The following is an 18,942-nucleotide window of genomic DNA, read 5'->3' on the forward strand; positions in this document are numbered from 1 at the left end:
CGCTTCTTCAGCCTGCCTCTTGTAAGCCTTGACTTTCAACTGGAGTTTATCCACCAGATCTTGGAGACGGACGAGGTTTTTCCGGTCCTCCTCTGTCTACAATACAAAATGAAAGAAAGGAGAGACAGGCAGGTTATTTAGCTGAAGAAGGAAACTGACACACTGTGCTGGGTTGACAGCTTTGCCACCTCCCATGTAGTATTTGCAGGACTGCAAATGGTCCACGGAGGCTGGATTAGAAGGAACAAACTTTACCCAGCAGCCGTAGACTACCAAACTATTTAAAAACTGAAACAAGGTTTTCTTAGGTTTTCAAAAACCGAAACAGGCCTTCTTAGTTTCCTTTCCCTGCTGGGCTCATCCAGAACTGATTCTTCCCCCATACATCCATTCCTAAATGACTTTCGTTCCTGCTCGCATTGCATCCTAGAGCTGGCCTTACCATTAGGCAACAATCAGCATTTGCCTCAGGTGGCAGATACGACAATCTTTATTGTCATTGCCCCATACAGAACAACATACATACACTTCAGGTTTTATACGCTTCAGGTTACAGACTCCGCTAACCCAGAAATAGTATCTCGGGTTAAGAACTTTGCTTCAGGATGAGAACAGAAATCGTGCTCCGGCGGTGCAGCAGCAGCAGGAGGCCCCATTAGCTAAAGTGGTGCTTCAGGTTAAGAACAGACCACTGGAACGAATTAAGTACTTAACCCGAGGTACCACTGTACTCCCATAGAGACTACCTTACACTGCGTTTAAAACCAAAATCACATTTGAATAGAAGATGCTGGCAGCGCTGGCAGTAAGTCAGCAGCCATACCCCGGGAGAACCCAAAGCTAGCTCACTCCGTGCCCTCTAAGCAAGTTTGCTGCTCCCAAATGTGGAATGGGAGACTCCCATCTTGCCCCTTCTCACTGGGCAGTCCTGCCTTCCCCTGTCACAGCTGTGAGTCTTAATTCCTTCTGGACTGTGCTAGACCTAAAAGATGGTGGACATGTTTTGAAGCTCCACTGACAGCCATCGCATCAGAACTCTGAATTCCTAATGGAGATATCAGTATTTTGATCTCCACACTGTGTGTGGTTGTATCTGGTGGGGGGGGCACTATTGAGTTCACTGTTCCAGAGCACATTTTTCCTCTCTAGAATTTACACAAAAAACCATGCTTGGTTCCAGAAGCCGTTCCTAAACAGATCCACCTGTCTCCTGCAACATCTGGCTGACCTAATAAGTTACATTTATTAATTCATGTCTGGCTGACCTAATAAGTTACATGTATTAATACATGTCAGGTGTACATTTTCAGTGCAACAAACCTGCATTTTCATTTTCAGGAGAAGATATTACAGTGGTACCTCAGGTTACATACGCTTCAGGTTACAGACTCCGCTAACCCAGAAATAGTACCTTGGGTTAAGAACTTTCCTTCAGGATGAGAACAGAAATCGTGCTCTGCCGGTGCGGCGGCAGCAGGAGGCCCCATTAGCTAAAGTGGTGCTTCAGGTTAAGAACAGTTTCAGGTTAAGAACGGACCTCCGGAACGAATTAAGTAATTAACCCGAGGTACCACTGTACCTCTGAATTCTCAACTAGTTTCAACTCTCCCTGTTATTCGAAAATCACAGAGCAACGCAGCTCTTCATTAGATTTTGTATGCCACCAGTTTGATTAGGTGATCTTAAGCTTGGCGAGATCGCCATCCTGATTCTAGATCTTCCCAGATCCCTGAGCCAAGCCACTAGCAATCGGGGGGATGGCGCTGACAATGTGTTCTGGAGGCTACTTGCTCGGAATGCAGTTAGATTGAAACATGGCTCAACTAGATGCTGTTCTGCATAGAAAGGAGGTCTGTGAGCCCCCGCACCTGGTAGGTGAGCTCCTTGATGCGCCTCTCGCACTTGCGCATGCCCTTGACGTTCTCAGCATTGCGCTTCTGCTCCATCTCCAGCTCGTTCTCCAGCTCCCGCACTCGGGCCTCCAGCTTCTGCAACTGCTTCTTTCCGCCCTTCAGGGCCAGCTGTTCCGCCTCGTCCAGCCGCAGCTGCAGGTCCTTGATGGTCTGCTCCATGTTCTTCTTCATCCTCTCCAGGTGAGCGCTGGTGTCCTGCTCCTTCTTCAGCTCCTCCGCCATCATGGCCGCCTGGAGGAAGCAGAGAGAACGCAGAGAATTACCTCAGCCTGGCAAACCCAACGCTGGCCTTAAAAATCCTGAGGGGAGGAGGTGAAGGGGGCAGGAGCGCATAACTGTAAAGGTAAAGGGACCCCTGACCATTAGGTCCAGTTGTGGCCGACTCTGAGGTTGTGGCGCTCATCTCGCTTTACTGGCCGAGGGAGCCGGCGTACAGCTTCCGTGGCCAGCATGACTAAGCTGCTTCTGGCGAACCAGAGCAGCGCACAGAAACGCCGTTTACCTTCCCGCCAGAGCGGTACCTATTTATCTACTTGTACTTTGATGTGCTTTCAAACTGCAAGGTTGGCAGGAGCAAGGACCGAATAACGGGAGCTCACCCCGTCGTGGGGATTTGAACCGCCGACCTTCTGATCGGGAAGCCCTAGGCTCAGTGGTTTAACCCACAGCGCCACCCGGAGCCCGTACTCCTCTTTATATCCCTGGACCACTTACAGTGGTACCTCGGTTTTCGAACGTCTCCGTTGATGAACATTTTGGTTTACGAACGCCGTAAACCCAGAAGTAAATACTTCAGTTTTCACAGACGCCTCAGAAGCGTAGCTGTCAATGTTTTTTTAAGGGAAATTCCCTTATTCCGAACAGGATTCCTTGCAAGAAAAGGGAAAAGTTGACAGCCATGCTTGGAAGTCGAACATGCCATGCGGCTTCCACTGAATGCAAGATCCTGAGGCCTAGCTGTCGGCTATTGAGTTTTCAGAACTCGAACGGTCTTCCAGAACAGATTGCGTTCGAAAACCGACGTACCACTGTATTCTGTCAATGTGACTAACAGGCCTCTCCTCATTTTCCACCACAGAGAGGATGGCTCCTTCCTCCTCTCAATAAATCAAAGGAAAAAGTGAATTCTGGGATATGCTCTCATTATCCTCACTAAACATGGTTCTACTAGTGGGGGAAGAATACAGTGTTCTGGGTGGGGGGCAACATTTTTTTCTGTCAGAGCTGCATTCCTTAAGGAGTCCGCATGCTGGCAGTGGGCAGAACTGCTGGTGGGTGAAGCCAGCAACGAAAATAGGCTTTTTTTTAATTAATCCAGAAAAAGAAAAGAAAAAAACCAGCTCTGCTTCAATTTTCACCATGGCTACCTCAGATTAGAATTCCTGGTCCTGCGAAAATTCAACTCAGAACGAAGCGCCACTGAGTTAAATGTTGCTACTCTCAGGTAAGTAACTATACAACAGAACTACAGCAAATGAACAAAATTCCTTTCTGACTTTAGTGTGCTTCAGCGGACGCGCACACAGATGACTGAAATCTATGCGTTTGTTCTCAGAATGATGGGCCAGAATAAACCTTTGCCATATAAAACGGGGAATAGTTTTTGTTAAAAGATCCCATCAAGTTATTTTAATCAAATAAAGCACTGCGCCTTCCAGCTGTTTTGAAACTACACAGAAAGTGGGGGAAAAACACTAGGAATAAACTAGAAAAAGCAAGGAGGACATTAATGGGAAGGAAGGGAAGATGGATCAACTTTTGGGAGGTGTTGGGGGCCGCACATGATGAGGTCAGGGTCGCAGGTCACCCACCCATGTTGTAGTGTGCAGTTGAGGCAACTCCTAATAAATAACCTTAGTGCAAATGCTTCTCGTCTGTCTAAACCCTGCCGGTCAGTGTAGACAACACTGAGCTCAATGGACCAATGGTTTGAGGCAGGTTTCCATGATCATAAGGAACCCTTCCAGGTTGGAGCCACTGCTTCCATGGAGAAGAAGAAGAGCGCATCTCTCATTCCACTCACGTCCGTGATGGCCTTCTTGGCCTTCTCCTCAGCGTTCCTGCACTCCTGAATTGCCTCCTCCACCTCCGTCTGCAGCTGGGACAGGTCGGACTCCATCTTCTTTTTCTGGTTGATGAGGCTGGTGTTCTGTGAAACAAATACACTGTGGGGTTTTTTTTGATCTAGGGCTGCTGGCCTCCGGAGAAATAGGAGGACCTGCCAAAATATGACCTCAGAAAACGGCTTCATAGCCTGAGGCAAAGGCAGCCACTCTTTCTAGACCTCGTAGCCCCCACTCCCCAATTTCTGAACCATCCTAAGAAATCCCACAGCACGCTGGTCCCATGGTTTCTGGAATCTTCTATGGACGGAAAGTCCATTCCCCCACACCAGAGGCAGGAGTGGCCGACCAGCGTCGTGGGGAAAGAGGGCCTTCCTAGGTGCTGCTTCCTTTCTGAGGGCCTGCGCATGCCCCTTCCCCACAACCCAGATGTTTCTCTGGCAGCCTGTGGCACTGCTACCATCTACCCCAGCTAAGAAATCATCTCCCGACTCCGGTCCGTGCTTGGCACCCCAAGCTTCTGCTACTGGTCAACCCATAAATCCATTGCCCCACACCACTCCTGAGGCAGTGGTAAAAACATTAGGATTATACGGTGAATGCTGGTCTCTGCTCAGAATGTTCTGGAAAGCCCAGGAGCAGCTCACCGGGCAGGGAAGAGCTGCAGCAACAGCGGTGGCATCACTGCCGAGGTGTCGGTGAGGTCAGGGCTGCGTGGCCACACCGGGGAGGGCCCCAGATTGGATGCCCCGAAGCCTCTGCCTCCCCAATAAGGCAATTTGGTTGCTGAGAAGTTATTTATTTCATTAAAAAGGTTATGCACCGCTTGATTGTGTTTTTTAAAAAAGAAAAACACCTCAGAGCAATTTGCAAAAACAATAAAACAATAAAATTATCGGTCATAAAGAGTTATAAACAGCTTTTTAAAAAAAACAACAACCCCTACTATTAATTAAAACCAGCTGTAAGCTAAAAAATAAATAAATCAATTAACGTACTCCATATCTGAGTGGGCTTGTCTAAACAAAAATTATTCTAAGCCTGGCATAGTCAAACTTGGCCCTCCAGATGTTTTGGGACTACAACTCCCATCATCCCTAGCTAGCAGGACTAGTGGTCAGGGATGATGGGAGTTGTAGTCCCAAAACATCTGGAGGGCTGAGTTTGCCTATGCCTGTGCTAAGCAGGTGGCGGAAAGATCACAGGGAAGGCCCCACCCTGGTGTCAATTGGCAGGGAGTTCCAAAGTATAAGGTGCTGCCACACTAAAGTACCGATTTCTTACAAATGCGGGATGAGTATTAAGTCACTCCTGCGAATGCCACTATACAAAGGTATAGCGAAAACGTACATCATAGGAAGGGATGTCTGAGGGCAGAAATTTTCTGTTTCCCGGATGATCCCGACCCAGGAGGTTCAGTAACAGCCTTGCTTCTGAGGCTGCTCTTACTTGTGTGTGGAGGAGCTGGACTCTCTCACTGGTTTCTATCAGCTCCTGCTCTGCCAGCTTTCGGGCCCGTTCCGTCTGCTCCACCACGGCACGCAGCTCCTCCAGCTCCGCCTGCAGCAGGTTGTTCCTCCGCTCCACAATGGCGATGTTCTCTTTCAGGTCCTCGTTGGCTCGGACGGCGTCGTCCAACTGTATCTGGGTGTCCTGGGAGGGAAAAGGAGGGAGTCGAGATAAGTGCTGGAAATGCAGTGAGACTGAGGCTGCGGTCCATCATGTGTGGTGGACCTGTAAAAGGAAATAATTCACAATGAATTGAAAAAAATGTTTAAAAGTACTTTTCCAAAAAAAAACCACAAAAAACCCAGAGTCCTTTTTGTTGGGGATAATTCAGATGGAAATTCCCAGGTGTCAGAAAAGGTTATTTATGTATGCCACTACGGCGGCCCGTGTTTTGTTAGCCCCAAAATGGAAAATGAGCGAGGCTCCAACTAAAGAAGAATGGCAACTTAAAATGATGGAATATGTGCAGCTTGCAGACTTAACATATAGAATAAGAGAACAAGAAGAACATACATTTATAAAAGATTAGAAAACGTTTCTTGAATATATGGGGGGAAATTGGGTATATTTGAAACCGTGGGCAGCATTAAGATAAATTAAATGGTGTAAATAAGTTTTGATGGATGTAATAATGGAATACTGAATAGTTTATATAAAATATGCAAGGATTTATGTTATGCGAAATGAGCCGTGGAAAGAGAAGAAGGGAAGTCGCTGATATTTTAAGGTTGTTTAAATGAATATTATAAAATGTAAAACAGCAAATTTAATAAAAATTATAGAAAAAGAAGAAGGGAGGCAAGATGAAGGCAGGGGTTGTGGGGAGGGAGAGATGAGGTACAAACTGAAGGGGGCTTCACCCCACTGGGGACAAGAAGACTGAACTTTCTGGTGTTACCTTGAGGTATCCCTGCAAGGTTTTGACTTGCTTCTGCGCCTCGGCCGCGATGCGGTTGGCGTGGCTGAGCTGGATCTCCATCTCGTTGAGGTCGCCCTCCATCTTCTTCTTGACCCTCAGCGCCTCGTTGCGGCTGCGGGTCTCGGCGTCGAGGGAGGCCTGGAGCGAGTCCACCATCCTCAAGTGGTTGCGCTTGGCCTGCTCCATCTCCTCGTCCTTCTCGGCCAGCTTGCGCTCGATGTCGGCCTTGATCTGGTTGAACTCCAGCTGGGCCCGCAGGATCTTGCCCTCCTCGTGCTCCAGAGAGGCCTGGATCGTGGAGGGAGATACAGGGTAGAGGGAAAGGAACAAGGTCATGCCATGTCCTCCCGCATTCCTCAGATGAAAATAGGGGCGAGGAGAGAAAGGCCTGACAGAGAGGACATTTGTACATCTGTAGGCGAAAGATTGTGAGGGGAGGATGAAACGAATCTGAGGGAACGGAAAGAGGAAGATGGAAAGGCCAACTGAAAAACAAGATGGCCGCAGTGTCGCTTTTGGATCACAGCCAAAGGCCCTCCTCACCTCAGCCTCCTCCAGAGCCGCCTGCAACTCCATCTTCTCCGCGTCGAGTTGCTTCCGCACTTTCTCGAGCTCGTGGATGGTCTTGCCGCTGGATCCAAGCTGCTCTGTGAGGTCGGAAATCTCCTCTGCCGGGAACAGCAAAAAGGTAGGGAGTCAGGTGGCATCCGACAGGAGCGGGTTTCGTTTGGGGCACGGGACGATTGGCCCCTGAGGGAGAAAAAGGCTCACCTTGCAAGTTCTTGTTCTCCCTCTTGAAGGTCTCCAGGTGCTCCAGCGACTCCTCGTAGGCGTTCTTCAGCTTGAAGAGCTCGGTGCTGAGAGAACGGGCCTCCTTCTGCGACGACTCCAGCTCCGTCTGGGACTCCTCGTACTTCTGCTTCCACTCTGACAGGAGCTGCGGTGGGTGACGGAGAAGCGGAGAGAGTAAGGTTTGAGAATAGCTATTTCTTGAGGCACTCCTAGGCCCGCTGCTCCCAACAACGAGCAAACGGACGCCCTTGAAGCCAAGCCGTTGTGGCGTACTGGTTAAAGTGAGTTAAGAGCATGTGGCGCAGACGTGAGCTGAGCTTCACAAGCGTCCAGTACGGCCCAGTATCCCCACCAAGCAGAACTGGGGTACCCACAGCTGTCCCCAACCCATCCCTTCCGGATCATTCCCTCCACTTTTCCCGCCGTACTTTGTCGAAGTTCCTCTGCTTCTTGTCCAGGGCAGCTGCGGCCGCGTTTGAGCGCTCCACGTCCACCATGAGGTCTTCGATCTCGTTCTGCAGGCGGTGCTTGGTCTTTTCCAGCGAGGAGCACTTGGCGTTCACGGCCTCCACCGCCTCTTCGGCATCTTGCAGGCGCTGCGCCAGCTTCTTCCTGACACACAAACGGGGCAGGGTGACAGGCACCATAAGCCAATAGAAGGAGCCCAAATCCATGATAAGGAAGGGCTTAATGAAAGGAGATAATCAGAAGGGGCTCACCCCTCCTGCTTTGCTTAAAATAACAACTCCTCTGGGGGAATTAAATTCAGGCTGGAGTCAAAAGTGTTGGAGTCCAGGCCCAATTCAAGGAGCTCGTAGTGGCGTTTAAAACCCTAGGCCACTTAGGCCTCAAGAAAGATGGCCTCCGTCCCTAAAGACTCTCTCAGGTGTTGAGATTGGCAGACCCCTTGGTACTTGGTCTACCCTCTAAAATGCAGGGCAAGAACTTTCTCTGTGGCAGCCCTTAAGCCATTGAATTCCCTCCTCACAGAGCCTAGCATCTTCAATGTACGGCTTTCGCTGTACACACCTCTTTACTTTCGCCTATTTTGTTTTACGAGACCCATTTCTTTTGCTGAATCGACTGTCCTGTTTTCGGCTGGGACAGTTTTACCGTTCTACGTGTTTTTGTTGTTTCAATTGCATTTCCCCCCTTTACAGTCATACCTCTTGTTACGTTTGCTTCAGGTTAAATATTTTCAGGTTGCGTCCCGCAGCAACCCGGAAAGGGTTACTTCCGGGTTTCGCCGCTCACGCATGCGCAGACGCTCAAAATGACATCACACGCATGCGCAGAAGCAGCAAATCGCGACCCACGCAGACGTGGGTTGCATTCTGCTCATGTTGCGAATGGGGCTCCGGAACGGATCCCGTTCGCAACCAGAGGTACCACTGTATTGGCTATTGCATTGTTTCAACTTGAACATACAAGGGTGAGAAAGGGTGGGTGGTGCAACAGGCCTGTGGTTGTGAGGTGAGGCGAGTTGTGGGTCTCATTGCCCTCCGCCCCACTTACTTGGCTTCCTCCAGCTCCTCCGTCCTCTGGATGGCGTCGGTTTCGTACTTGGTCCTCCACTGCGCCACCTCGGAATTGGCCTTCGACAGCGAGCGCTGAAGCTCCGCTTTGGCCTCCGTTTCTTCCTCATACTGCTCCCTCATAAGGTCACAGTCATGGCGGGCCGACTGCAGCGCATGCGCCAGAGCATTCTTGGCCTGAGGGGAAGGGAACAGCCACGTGGCCTCAGTGACCGTCAGTCCTGACAGGACCAGTATCTACCCTTCGCGTTGAGTCCTGTGGACTTCCTTCCCAAACCTCTTTGCGTCCCCCTTACCTTAGCTTCTTCTTCCAGTTGCCTCTTCAGATCTTCCAGTTGCTGGGTGTACGTCAGCTTCCCTCGTGTCAGCTGGTTGATCAAAGCGTCCTTCTCATCCATCTGGCGGGATAATTCACCTAGGGAGAAGAGTTGGGGCGGAGGAATCCATTATCTCCGGGAGTTTTGTCATCGGAATCGGCAGCCATGTTGAACAGGGACCCCACAGGCTGACAGTGTCTGTCTCTACACGCTTCTCTTCAGAAAATGCTCTGCAGAGGGTGCCATCGAAGATGAACACCAAATTAGGTGGACTAGGGTGTTTTTTTAAAAAATAGAAGTTAGTGGCTAGCTGGTTCCCCCTCCCCCCTGCAGGGTTAAGAGTTAAGGCATAAAGGATAGCTTGGGTCATTTATGTATTCAAGGTTTCTTTTGGAGTGGGGAGGAGCATCAGAATGTTGATTTTTAGCTTGGAAAGTACAGTGGTACCCCTGGTTAAGAACCTAATTCGTTCCGGAAGTCCGTTCTTAACCTGAAACTGTTCTTAACCTGAGGTACCACTTTAGCTAATGGGGCCTCCCGCTGCCGGTGCACTGCTGCTGCTGCACAATTTCTGTTCTCATCCTGAAGCAAAGTTCTTAACCCGAGGTACTATTTATAGGTTAGAGGAGTCTGTAACCTGAAGCGTCTGTAACCCGAGGTACCACTGTAAATGAACATGGTACAATGGTACTTCGTTTCTCGAATGTCTCCGTTGACGAATGTTTCGGAACCTGAACGCCGAAAACCCGGAAGTAAATGCTTCCGTTTTTGGACGCACCTCGGAAGTCAAACGGCTTCCGCTGCGTGTTTTTCAATTTCCTCAATTGAATTTGCAGGTTGCCCTTTGTGCCTCGGTTGTCAAACGTTTCGGAACTCGAACGGTCTTCCGGAATGAATTACGTTCGAGAACCGAGGAACCACTGTACGAGCAATCATTTTGAAAGAAGGGGGAAAGAGGGAGGGGTGATGAAAGTAGGGCGTGGCAGGAAGGAAGAAAAGAAAGAAAACTTTGAATGGATGGACGGATGAATGGAAGTTTAGGTAGGTGGAAACCTGGCTGCATCTGAGCAAAGATGGAGGAGAAATGGCTAAACCAGAAAACTGTCTGGAAGGGCCAGCCATCAAGCTATGGGAGAGGGGTTTTAGCTCAATAGTAGAGCACCAGCCTCGCATGCAAAATGTCCTAAATTCAATCTCCAGGAAAAAGACATCGTATGAACGTGCATCAGCCTTCTCTACTCACCATTCTCAGTCTGGAGCTTAGCTCGCTGAGAGGTGAGGTCGTGGACCATTCGCTGACTCTCCTCAGACTTGGCCCGGTGCTCGTTCATTTGGTCCTCAAAGGTGCGGCACATTTTCTCCAGGTTGGCCTGAAACCCAACGGCGAGAGGAGTTGTTGGGGAATAAACGTAGCGGTGAATGGAGAGTAGCAGCACCCAGTCAGAGGAGGGAACAATTTTAATTTTAATTCTGGAATGAAGGGAGCTCCCTCTGAATCTCATTCCCTCCCTATCTTTGTATCCCAGTCCAAATCAACCGCTTCGATGTCTCCAGGTTGTTCTCCCGCCGTGCTACAACCCTGCTGCAAACCGTGACTCCGCCCTCAGACCATGACATCACCTGCCTTGCCCCACCCCAAACAAACCCCGCCCCCGTTCTTTGGCTTAGAACCTTGGCTTTCAGCAGCTGCTCCATGTTGGAGGCGACATCGTCCAGCTCCAACTTCAACTCGCTCTTCTCCTTCTCCAGCTTCTGCTTCACGCGCTGCAGGTTGTCGATCTGCTCCCCCAGCTCTGCCGCCGAGTCGGCGTGCTTCTTGCGGAGCGTGGCCGCCGTGGCCTCGTGCTGCAGAGTCGCCTCCTCCAGGTCGCGGCGCATCTTCTGGAATTCCGCCTCCCGCTTCTTGTTCAGCTCGATCTGCACGGACGTGGCCCCGCCGGCCTCCTCAAGCCGCTCGCTGATCTCCTCCAGCTCCCGCGAGAGGTCGGAGCGCTGCTTCTCCACCTTGGCCCGGGCTGTGCGCTCCGCCTCCAGCTCCTCTTCCAGCTCCTCAATCCGCGCCTGGACCAGGGAAGCAGGGAGACATTCTGTCAGCAAGATCCAGAAAAGCACGCTCCAGGAATTCTGTCGGTGGCCTCCATTTCAAAAGCCCAGGCCTAGATCCAGATTCGTGAAGCTTCCATGGAGGTTCAAAGGTCAATAACATCTAGGGGCACTGGAGGATTCCATTCAATCTAAATCTTTAAGTGGACTGACCCAATTTGCACTTCCTAGACTAATACATGGATCGGAACACAGTTACAGTCGTACCTTGGAAGTCAAACAGAATCCGTTCTGACTTCCAAAACATTCAAAAACCAAACTGTGGCTTCTGATTGGCTGCAGGAAGCTCCTGCAGCCAATCAGAAGCCCTGGAATCCCCGTTGGACGTTCAGGTTCCAAAAGAACGTTTGTAAACCAGAACAATCACTTCCGAGTTTGCAGTGTTTGGGAGCCAAAGCGTCCGAGTTCCAGGGCGTTCGGGATCCAAGTTACGACTGTCTCCTTCAGAGTGAATGAACGATGCAATTCTCAGCTCGTATGGTTGCATCCAGAAATGCATTTCGTAGGAAAGTGCATGCAAACGTGTATATTTTAGAGGGAAATGCATATAATTTAATTGCGAGAGGTTTGTGGGTTTAAAAAAAAATGGCAGAAAACTGAGCAGAATGTAAAGCTAACATGGTTGCTAATAACATCCCCATTCCTCACAGCAGGTATTGGAGGTACAGAATTTCTCGAAAGTTATTGCTCTGTTGGATGCAGCTATCCTCTGCCCAAAAATATGCCTCATGTTGGTCCTTAGTTACACACACATACACACACACACACACACATACACACACAGATAGAGACAGACAGACAGAGGGGGAGAGAGACCACACCAGTGAAGTTGGCTTCAATGCACACCACCCTGTCATCAACCTTTTACCTGTAGCTCTTTGAGCTTCTTCTGCAACTGGATGGCCAAGGACTGCTCATCTTCAATTCTAGCATTGAGTGCGTTGAGCTCAAAGTCTTTCCTGGGGAAGACAAGAACCAACTTGCTACATCCAACCACAGAGAGGCAGGCAGCAGTAGAACAAATATCCACAAGAAAAGGGAGGCGGGGAGTTGGCGATAAACTAAAGCACCCCTACTTCTTCAGCTTCTCGTCCAACTGCTGCTTGTCGTTCTCCAGGTCCATGATGCTTTCTTGAGTCAGCTTCAAGTCCCCTTCCAACTTCCTCTTGGCTCGTTCCAGGTCCATACGGATTTTCTTCTCTTGCTCCAGCGATCCTTCCAGCTGTTGAGCAAAGACAGTGAGACCCTGAATCCAGAAACTGAGAAAGGAATTGCTATTCCTCCTAAGATCAACAATGTACTTGTGTGGGGGGCTTTTTTACTACACTGAATGCCTCCGACTACTTCAAGGAAGGTGCGGAAAATAACAGGCTGTCTCCCCTGTGAGTGTTGATGCACTTACATCGTCCACTTGCTGTTCCAACTTGACCTTGGCTTTCGTAAGGGTGTTGACCTTGTCTTCCTCAGCTTGTAGGTCATCCAAGGCTTGCTGGTGGGCCTCCTGGAGAGCTTTCTTCTCCTTGGTTAGCTTCACGATGATCTCATCCAGGCCAGCCATCTCCTCTGTGAGGTTCTTAGCCTATGGGCATATTATAATTTTGAGTTATTAGATGGAATCCTCGAAAGATTCCATCAACAGTGTCTCAGAAAATTTTTACACATCACTTGGGCAGACAGGTGAACTAATGGGCAGACAGGTGAACTAAAGATAACCAGTGTCGAAGCAATGATTCTTCAACATCAATCTCGTTGGACTGGTCATGTTGTGCGGATGCCCGATTATCGTTTTCCAAAGCAACTACTCTATTCCCAACTTAAAAATGGAAAGTGCAATGCTGGTGATCAACAAAAGAGGTTTAAAGACTGTCTCAAGGCAAATCTTAAAAAATGTAGTTTAAACACCAACAACTGGGAAACACTGGCCTGTGAGTGCTCCAATTGGAGAACAGCCTTTACCAAAGGTGTCACGGGCTTTGAAGACGCTCGAACTCAGGACGAAAGAGAGAAATGTGCTAAGAGGAAAGTGCATTTGGCAAACCTTCACCATGATCAACTATCATCTGGAAACCTACATCCCCACTGTGGAAGGACGTGTGGATCCAGAATTCGCCTCCACAGTCACTTACGGACTCACTGTTAAAACCGTGTTTATGGAAGACAATCTTACTTGCCTATAAGTGATCGCCAAAGAAGAAGAAGGTGGATGTAGGCAAAATTCAAGGTGGCACTGAATCGAACACAACAAAGGTTGGAGACTCCCAAAAGAAAACTCTAAGTCCACCCAGCACAGGAATCGCTTGGAGAATCAACTCTCCCAGCTGCCAACCTTAATCCAGACCCAGCTGATAGTAGCAAAAGCTCCTTGGATTTCGCTTCCATCCCCGCTCACCTTGTTCTCTGTGGCGTGCTTCTCCTTCTCCACTTTGGCCAGGGTCAGCTCCAGGTCATCAATGTCCTTCTTGAGCTCCGAACACTCGTCCTCCAGCTTCCGCTTCTTGGCCGTCAGCTCGGCGTTCATCTCCTCCTCATCCTCCAGCCTCTCCGTCTGCTCCTTCACCTTGGCCTCCAGCTGAATCTTGTTCTTGATCAGCTGGTCACAGCGCTCTTCTGCATCTGCAAGGTTGTCTTGCTCCTGGCAAAGGAAGAAGACACGCCCAAGGCTTTACTGTGAAACCCAGAGTTCATGGTGCTTTTCAGCCACTTTGCCTTTCGCGGTTAAGTAAAGGTAAAGGTGAAGGGACCCCTGACCATTAGGTCCAGTCGTGACCGACTCTGGGGTTGCAGTGCTCATCTTGCTCCATAGGCCGAGGGAGCCAGCGTTTGCCCGCAGACAGCTTCCGGGTCATGTGGCCAGCATGACTAAGCCGCTTCTGGCGAACCAGAGCAGCACACGGAAATGCCGTTTACCTTCCCGCTGGAGTGGTACCTATTTATCTACTTGCACTTTGACGTGCTTTCGAACTGCTAGGTTGGCAGGAGCAGGGACCGAGCAATGGGAGCTCACCCCATCACGGGGATTCGAACCGCCGACCTTCTGATTGGCAAGTCCTAGGCTTTGTGGTTTAACCCACAGCGCCACCCGCGGTTAAGGGAGAAGGTCAAATCATATCTTTGTTGCCCCATCGCCCCAACTTACAGCCTGCACTTGCAGCTGGAGGTCGTTCTTCTCTTGGAGCAGGGAGACCATCTTCTCCTCCAGCTCCTTCCTCCGGGCCTCCGACTTCTCCAGAGCCTCCTTCAGCTTGGCAAACTCCTCCTTCATGGCCAACATCTCCTTCTCGGTCTCCGCGCTCTTCAGCAGAGGCTTGATCTTGAAGTAGAGCCTCATCCAAGGCCAGTTCTTGACCACCATGAAGGACCGGATGTTATACTGAATCACCAGCAGCGATTCCCTGCCAATCAGAGAAGGGGAGAGTTTGGGGTGGCATGGTGAGGGAGGACACATCAGGGTACAGAACACAGAAAGGGCCACCTCGCCAAGTGGGAGACCACGCAGCCCTGCCTGAAACAGGAGGCTCCCTTGCAACAAGCAAGGTTGGGATTATTCCACCATTTTGCAGTTGCATTCAGTGCAGGAAGCACAGAATTCCACATCCTGAGAATGTAATCTTCCATAAATTTTATAGTCCTCAAGATTATACAGAAAGGCTTAGTTTGCATGTGAGCAGTTTCCTGAGTCCACCTAGTTCTGACTAAGGGAGGAGTGAGTCTGTCTATTTTGGTGTCTCTCAGCCTCCCAATTTCCCCTCGTTCAATTCTCCACATTAGTTTGCAGTTCTTTTTTTCGAAAATCCCTCGCGAAAATTCACCAGCGAGTGTTTACCGCGAGAGTATGCAATTTTGCCGACTGCACCCCCCCCTTTTATGCATAGCTTCGTGTTAATGTATTTATTTCCACTAATACGTGCGCTTCTCTGCACACTTCACCCTGCTATATGCCCTTTGGGGCACATTACTTGCCTGGAGAACGGCATTTGCAAAATTTGGGGAGCTGTGAATCTTGAAGGATGACCAGCTTTCAGTTTCAGTAACTGTGAATTGGGCAGGTTCACTTTTAAATGAGAACTGGACTGAATTTCTCGCCTAATCCCTAATTCTAACCGGAGGGCTCCAACATGCCCAGGCCATTCCCCATCTAACCACACCTACAAATTCCGGGGAAATCCACTAAGGGACTTACTTCCTTTCCATGATCTTCCTGACTTCTATCCTGGCGAGGACCCCGCGGGACTGGGCCTGGATGCGGGTGATGATGCGGGAGAGACGCTCGTCCCTCATCTCCTCCAGCAGACCCAAGAGACCAGCCTTGAAGAACACCTGGGCAAAAAAAGAGAGCATTGTGGTTGGCTGGTTTTTGTGCTCAGACCCCTGCGCAGGTTACCAATTTGCTACTGGGCCTATATAATTTCGCTTGCCCTGCTCTGTACATATTGAAGCTTAGGTCCTGCGCTTGTGTTTGTGTGTCACAGCCAAGCCAAACCTCACCAGGAACCTTGACAGCGGAGAAAACACATACCCCAACCCAGGATTAGCCCTAGCCTCCTCTGTTGTGAAGAGCCAATCAACAGCGCGGCCCAGAATGATGATGTCACCGCCTTTTCCCTGTGAGGAAGTGGCTCATCCCGCCTCTCACCTTAGTGTGCCCAAATTTGTACTGGTTGTGGTCGATATCGAGGGAGGTCAACAGCTTCTCCGCCCCCTTCCTGCTGTCGATGAACTGGCCTTCGGGGATGGCGGCTGGGTTCAGGATGCGGTATCTGGGGAAGAGGAAAGGAAGCAACGCTAGATAACCCCCGACAGCTTCCCTTCCATAGGCTTTTTCCTCTCAACGTAGGCAGATGCCCAGATCAAAGGCCAGGACCGTGTATATTTCACAACTAAATTGTGGCAGAATACTTGGGGCCCGGAGAATCTCATCTTTCTCTCTCTCATCAACTTTCTAGTCCTCATGACTGTGAAAGCAAGTTTGGAAAGGTGTGGCCCGTGCCTAAATCTCAAGAAACTAGAGATTTGGGTAGGAATGTTCAAGAGGACTTCAAAGTTCCCCACAGAACCACTTGAAAATGTTGATGATCAGGGGCTTCCAGCTGAGCGTGCGCCATCACAGTCGGAGGTCTCTTCGTCGGAGGAGATCTCGGTACATCAAAGGCGGGGAAAACCACTCCAGCGTAGCGGACCCCCAGGAAAAAACTCAAATTTTGAGGACGTGGGATCCAGCGGGGGTCAAAAACGTGCTCCCCCCCCGGCAAGCTCTGTTTTGAGCTCCGAGAGCGAGGGGGTTGGAGCTGCGACGCAACGGATAGAACGCTTCCTTTGCTGGTACGAAGCTGCGAGACTGTGAGGCATTAGCGGTCAATTCTTCCAACGCTAAAATCATTTAAGGACTGTACCGTGAGTACCTTTTACATTTGGATAAAATGTTGATGATCGAGCGGTATATAAATGTCTTTACGGTCGGGCCTTGGGAGTCGAACGGAATCCGTTCCGGAAGTCCGTTCCACTTCCAAAACGTTTGAAAACCAAATCGTGGCTTCTGGTTGGTTGCAGGAAGCTGCTGCAGCTAATCAGAAGCCGCGGAAGCCTCATCAGACATTTGGGTTCCAAAAGAATGTTCGCAAACCAGAACAATCACTTCCGGGTTTGTGGCGTTCGGGAGCCAAAACGTCCGAGTTCCAGGGCGTTTGACAACTAAGGCAGGACTGTATGTACAGCTATGATTTCTGCACCGCAGGGGGTTAGACTACATGGTCTTCAAGGTCTCTTCCACCTCTACAATTCTAGGATTCTATAAAAGGCAGGATGCATTTTCTTTTTGAACTGAGCAGACATAACCCTGACAGTGAACTGCCATGCAGGCAACTTTCCTCCGACGTTGCCCCATTGCGCTCGGGGCACCCCCATATTCATGTACCTTCCCCCAGTGACACTCTCAGCTTTTCTGAAGCATCATCCGTCTTCACCACTTGAGAGTTAAGCCTACCTTTGACGGAAGTCCCCGTAGAGGATCCGGTTGGGGAACCCCTTCCGGCAGATCCGAATCCCCTCCAGCACCCCGTTACAGCGCAGCTGGTGCATGACCAAGGGGTTGTCCATCACACCTGAGAGGGCAGGAGAAAGGGGAAAGGTGCGTGAATGGGGGAAATCGGTCCCTACCACATAAGCACTTTAATCTAGTGATTTAAAAGCATTTCCTAACCACTTAAAATACAGTGGTGCCCCGCAAGACGAATGCCTCGCAAGACGGAAAACTTGCTAGACGAAAGAGTTTTCCGTTTTGGAGGTGCTTCGCAAAACAAATTTCCTATGGGCTTGCTTCGCAAGACGACAATGTCTTGCGAGTTCCTGCTGGTTTTTTTCCTCCCCCCCTCCCTTTTCTAAGCCGCTAAGCCGCTTATCAGCTGATCTGATCAGCAGATAAGCCGCTAAAAGCCGCTAATCCGCTAATCCTTCAATGGGCTTGCTTCGCAAGACGAAAAAACCGCTAGACGAAGAGAATCACAGAACGGATTCTTTTCGTCTTGCGAGGCACCACTGTACTTCCAAAAATCTCTCTCACTGGGGTTACCCCAGTTACAATGGAAATCCTAATTGGAGACACCAGGGATTGAACCTGCGACCTTCAGTGTGCAAGGCAGGTGGCTCTACCACTGAGCTACAGGCCTTCCGCAAGGACTACAGCTCTCACCACCCCTGACCATTGGCTGTGCTAGCTTGGACTGATGGGAGTCCAAGAGAGAGGGAGAGCGGTGGGGCCCCAAAGGCATATCATACAAGGGGGACCTGGGATCTCACCTGGAGACTTCGTCTCGTTGGGGATGATGCAGCGCACAAAGTGAGGGTGGGTGCAGCGCAGGTTGGTCATCAGCTTGTTGAGGTTCTCCTGGGTGAGAAAGGAAGAGCAGGTGAGTTGAGAGGAAGGGGAGAGGCGAGGAAGGACAACTGGGGAAGGCAGGCAGGTAGTTGAGATGGAGCGAGTTTTATGAAAGAGGGCGGAATGAGAGGTGTCCAGGCAGCCAAGGCAGAGGATGGGCAGATGGATTTGATTGACGGGGAAGGAAAGCAGGCAGAGAAAAGGAGTTATAGTTTTGCTGGAGACAGGAAGGAGGATGAGAAAAGGGGATTGGAGGCCACAAGGCAGGCTTGGCCAACCTCTAGATCAGGCACGGCCAAACTTGGCCCACCAGATGTTTTGGGACTACAACTCCCATCATCCCTAGCTAACAGGACCAGTGGTCAGGGATGATGGGAATTGTAGTCCCAAAACATCTGGAGGGCCAAGTTTGGCCGTGCCTGCTCTAGATGCTTTGGACTACAAATCCCATCAGCCCCAGCCAGCCGAGTTGCAGTCCAGAATAATCAGGATGTCTGATTATCGTCTTCCAAAGCAACTACTCTATTCCCAACTTAAAAATGGAGAGCGTAATGTTGGTGGTCAACAAAAGAGGTTTAAAGACTCTCTCAAGGCAAATCTTAAAAAATGTAGTATAAACACTGACAACTGGGAAATATTGGCCTGCGAGCGCTCTAGTTGGAGGACAGCGTTTATTAAAGGTGTCAAGGACTTTGAAGATGCTCGAACTCTGGACAAAAGGGAGAAACGTGCTAAGACAGCAGTTCTCAACCTGAGGGTCCCCAGATGTTGTTGGACTACAACTCCCATCATCCCTGAGCTCTGGCCTTGCTCACAGGTTGAGAAAGGCTGTGCTAAGAGGAAGGCAGAAAAGAGGAGAAAAGATGCGTTTGTCCACTTGGTCCTCGTTGTGGGAACTCTCAGTGGCCTCCACTGAAGGG

At 50.0% G+C, this 18,942-nt stretch overlaps 1 protein-coding gene across 2 annotated transcripts in view; it reads right to left on the reverse strand.

Moving 5' to 3' along the window:
* Positions 1–18,942, reverse strand: part of LOC308571986 (myosin-7) — a 42,324-nt gene that overhangs the window by 1,927 nt on the left and 21,455 nt on the right. For both annotated transcript variants that reach the window (XM_081167668.1, XM_081167669.1), the window contains exons 18-38: positions 17,944–18,031; positions 17,132–17,249; positions 15,785–15,908; positions 15,332–15,468; positions 14,288–14,543; positions 13,541–13,783; positions 12,554–12,730; positions 12,228–12,373; positions 12,020–12,110; positions 10,720–11,109; positions 10,292–10,418; positions 9,028–9,146; positions 8,712–8,908; positions 7,625–7,808; positions 7,176–7,341; positions 6,948–7,072; positions 6,384–6,692; positions 5,426–5,629; positions 3,937–4,062; positions 1,869–2,144; positions 1–96 (exon numbers count right to left, since the gene is read on the reverse strand). In XM_081167668.1, the coding sequence (XP_081023794.1) occupies positions 1–96; positions 1,869–2,144; positions 3,937–4,062; positions 5,426–5,629; positions 6,384–6,692; positions 6,948–7,072; positions 7,176–7,341; positions 7,625–7,808; positions 8,712–8,908; positions 9,028–9,146; positions 10,292–10,418; positions 10,720–11,109; positions 12,020–12,110; positions 12,228–12,373; positions 12,554–12,730; positions 13,541–13,783; positions 14,288–14,543; positions 15,332–15,468; positions 15,785–15,908; positions 17,132–17,249; positions 17,944–18,031 (3,699 nt within the window). The remainder of the gene's footprint in view (positions 97–1,868; positions 2,145–3,936; positions 4,063–5,425; positions 5,630–6,383; positions 6,693–6,947; positions 7,073–7,175; positions 7,342–7,624; positions 7,809–8,711; positions 8,909–9,027; positions 9,147–10,291; positions 10,419–10,719; positions 11,110–12,019; positions 12,111–12,227; positions 12,374–12,553; positions 12,731–13,540; positions 13,784–14,287; positions 14,544–15,331; positions 15,469–15,784; positions 15,909–17,131; positions 17,250–17,943; positions 18,032–18,942) is intronic.

This window comes from Podarcis bocagei, assembly GCF_964188305.1.
Source record: "Podarcis bocagei genome assembly, chromosome: 13".
Taxonomy (NCBI): Eukaryota; Metazoa; Chordata; class Lepidosauria; order Squamata; family Lacertidae; genus Podarcis; species Podarcis bocagei.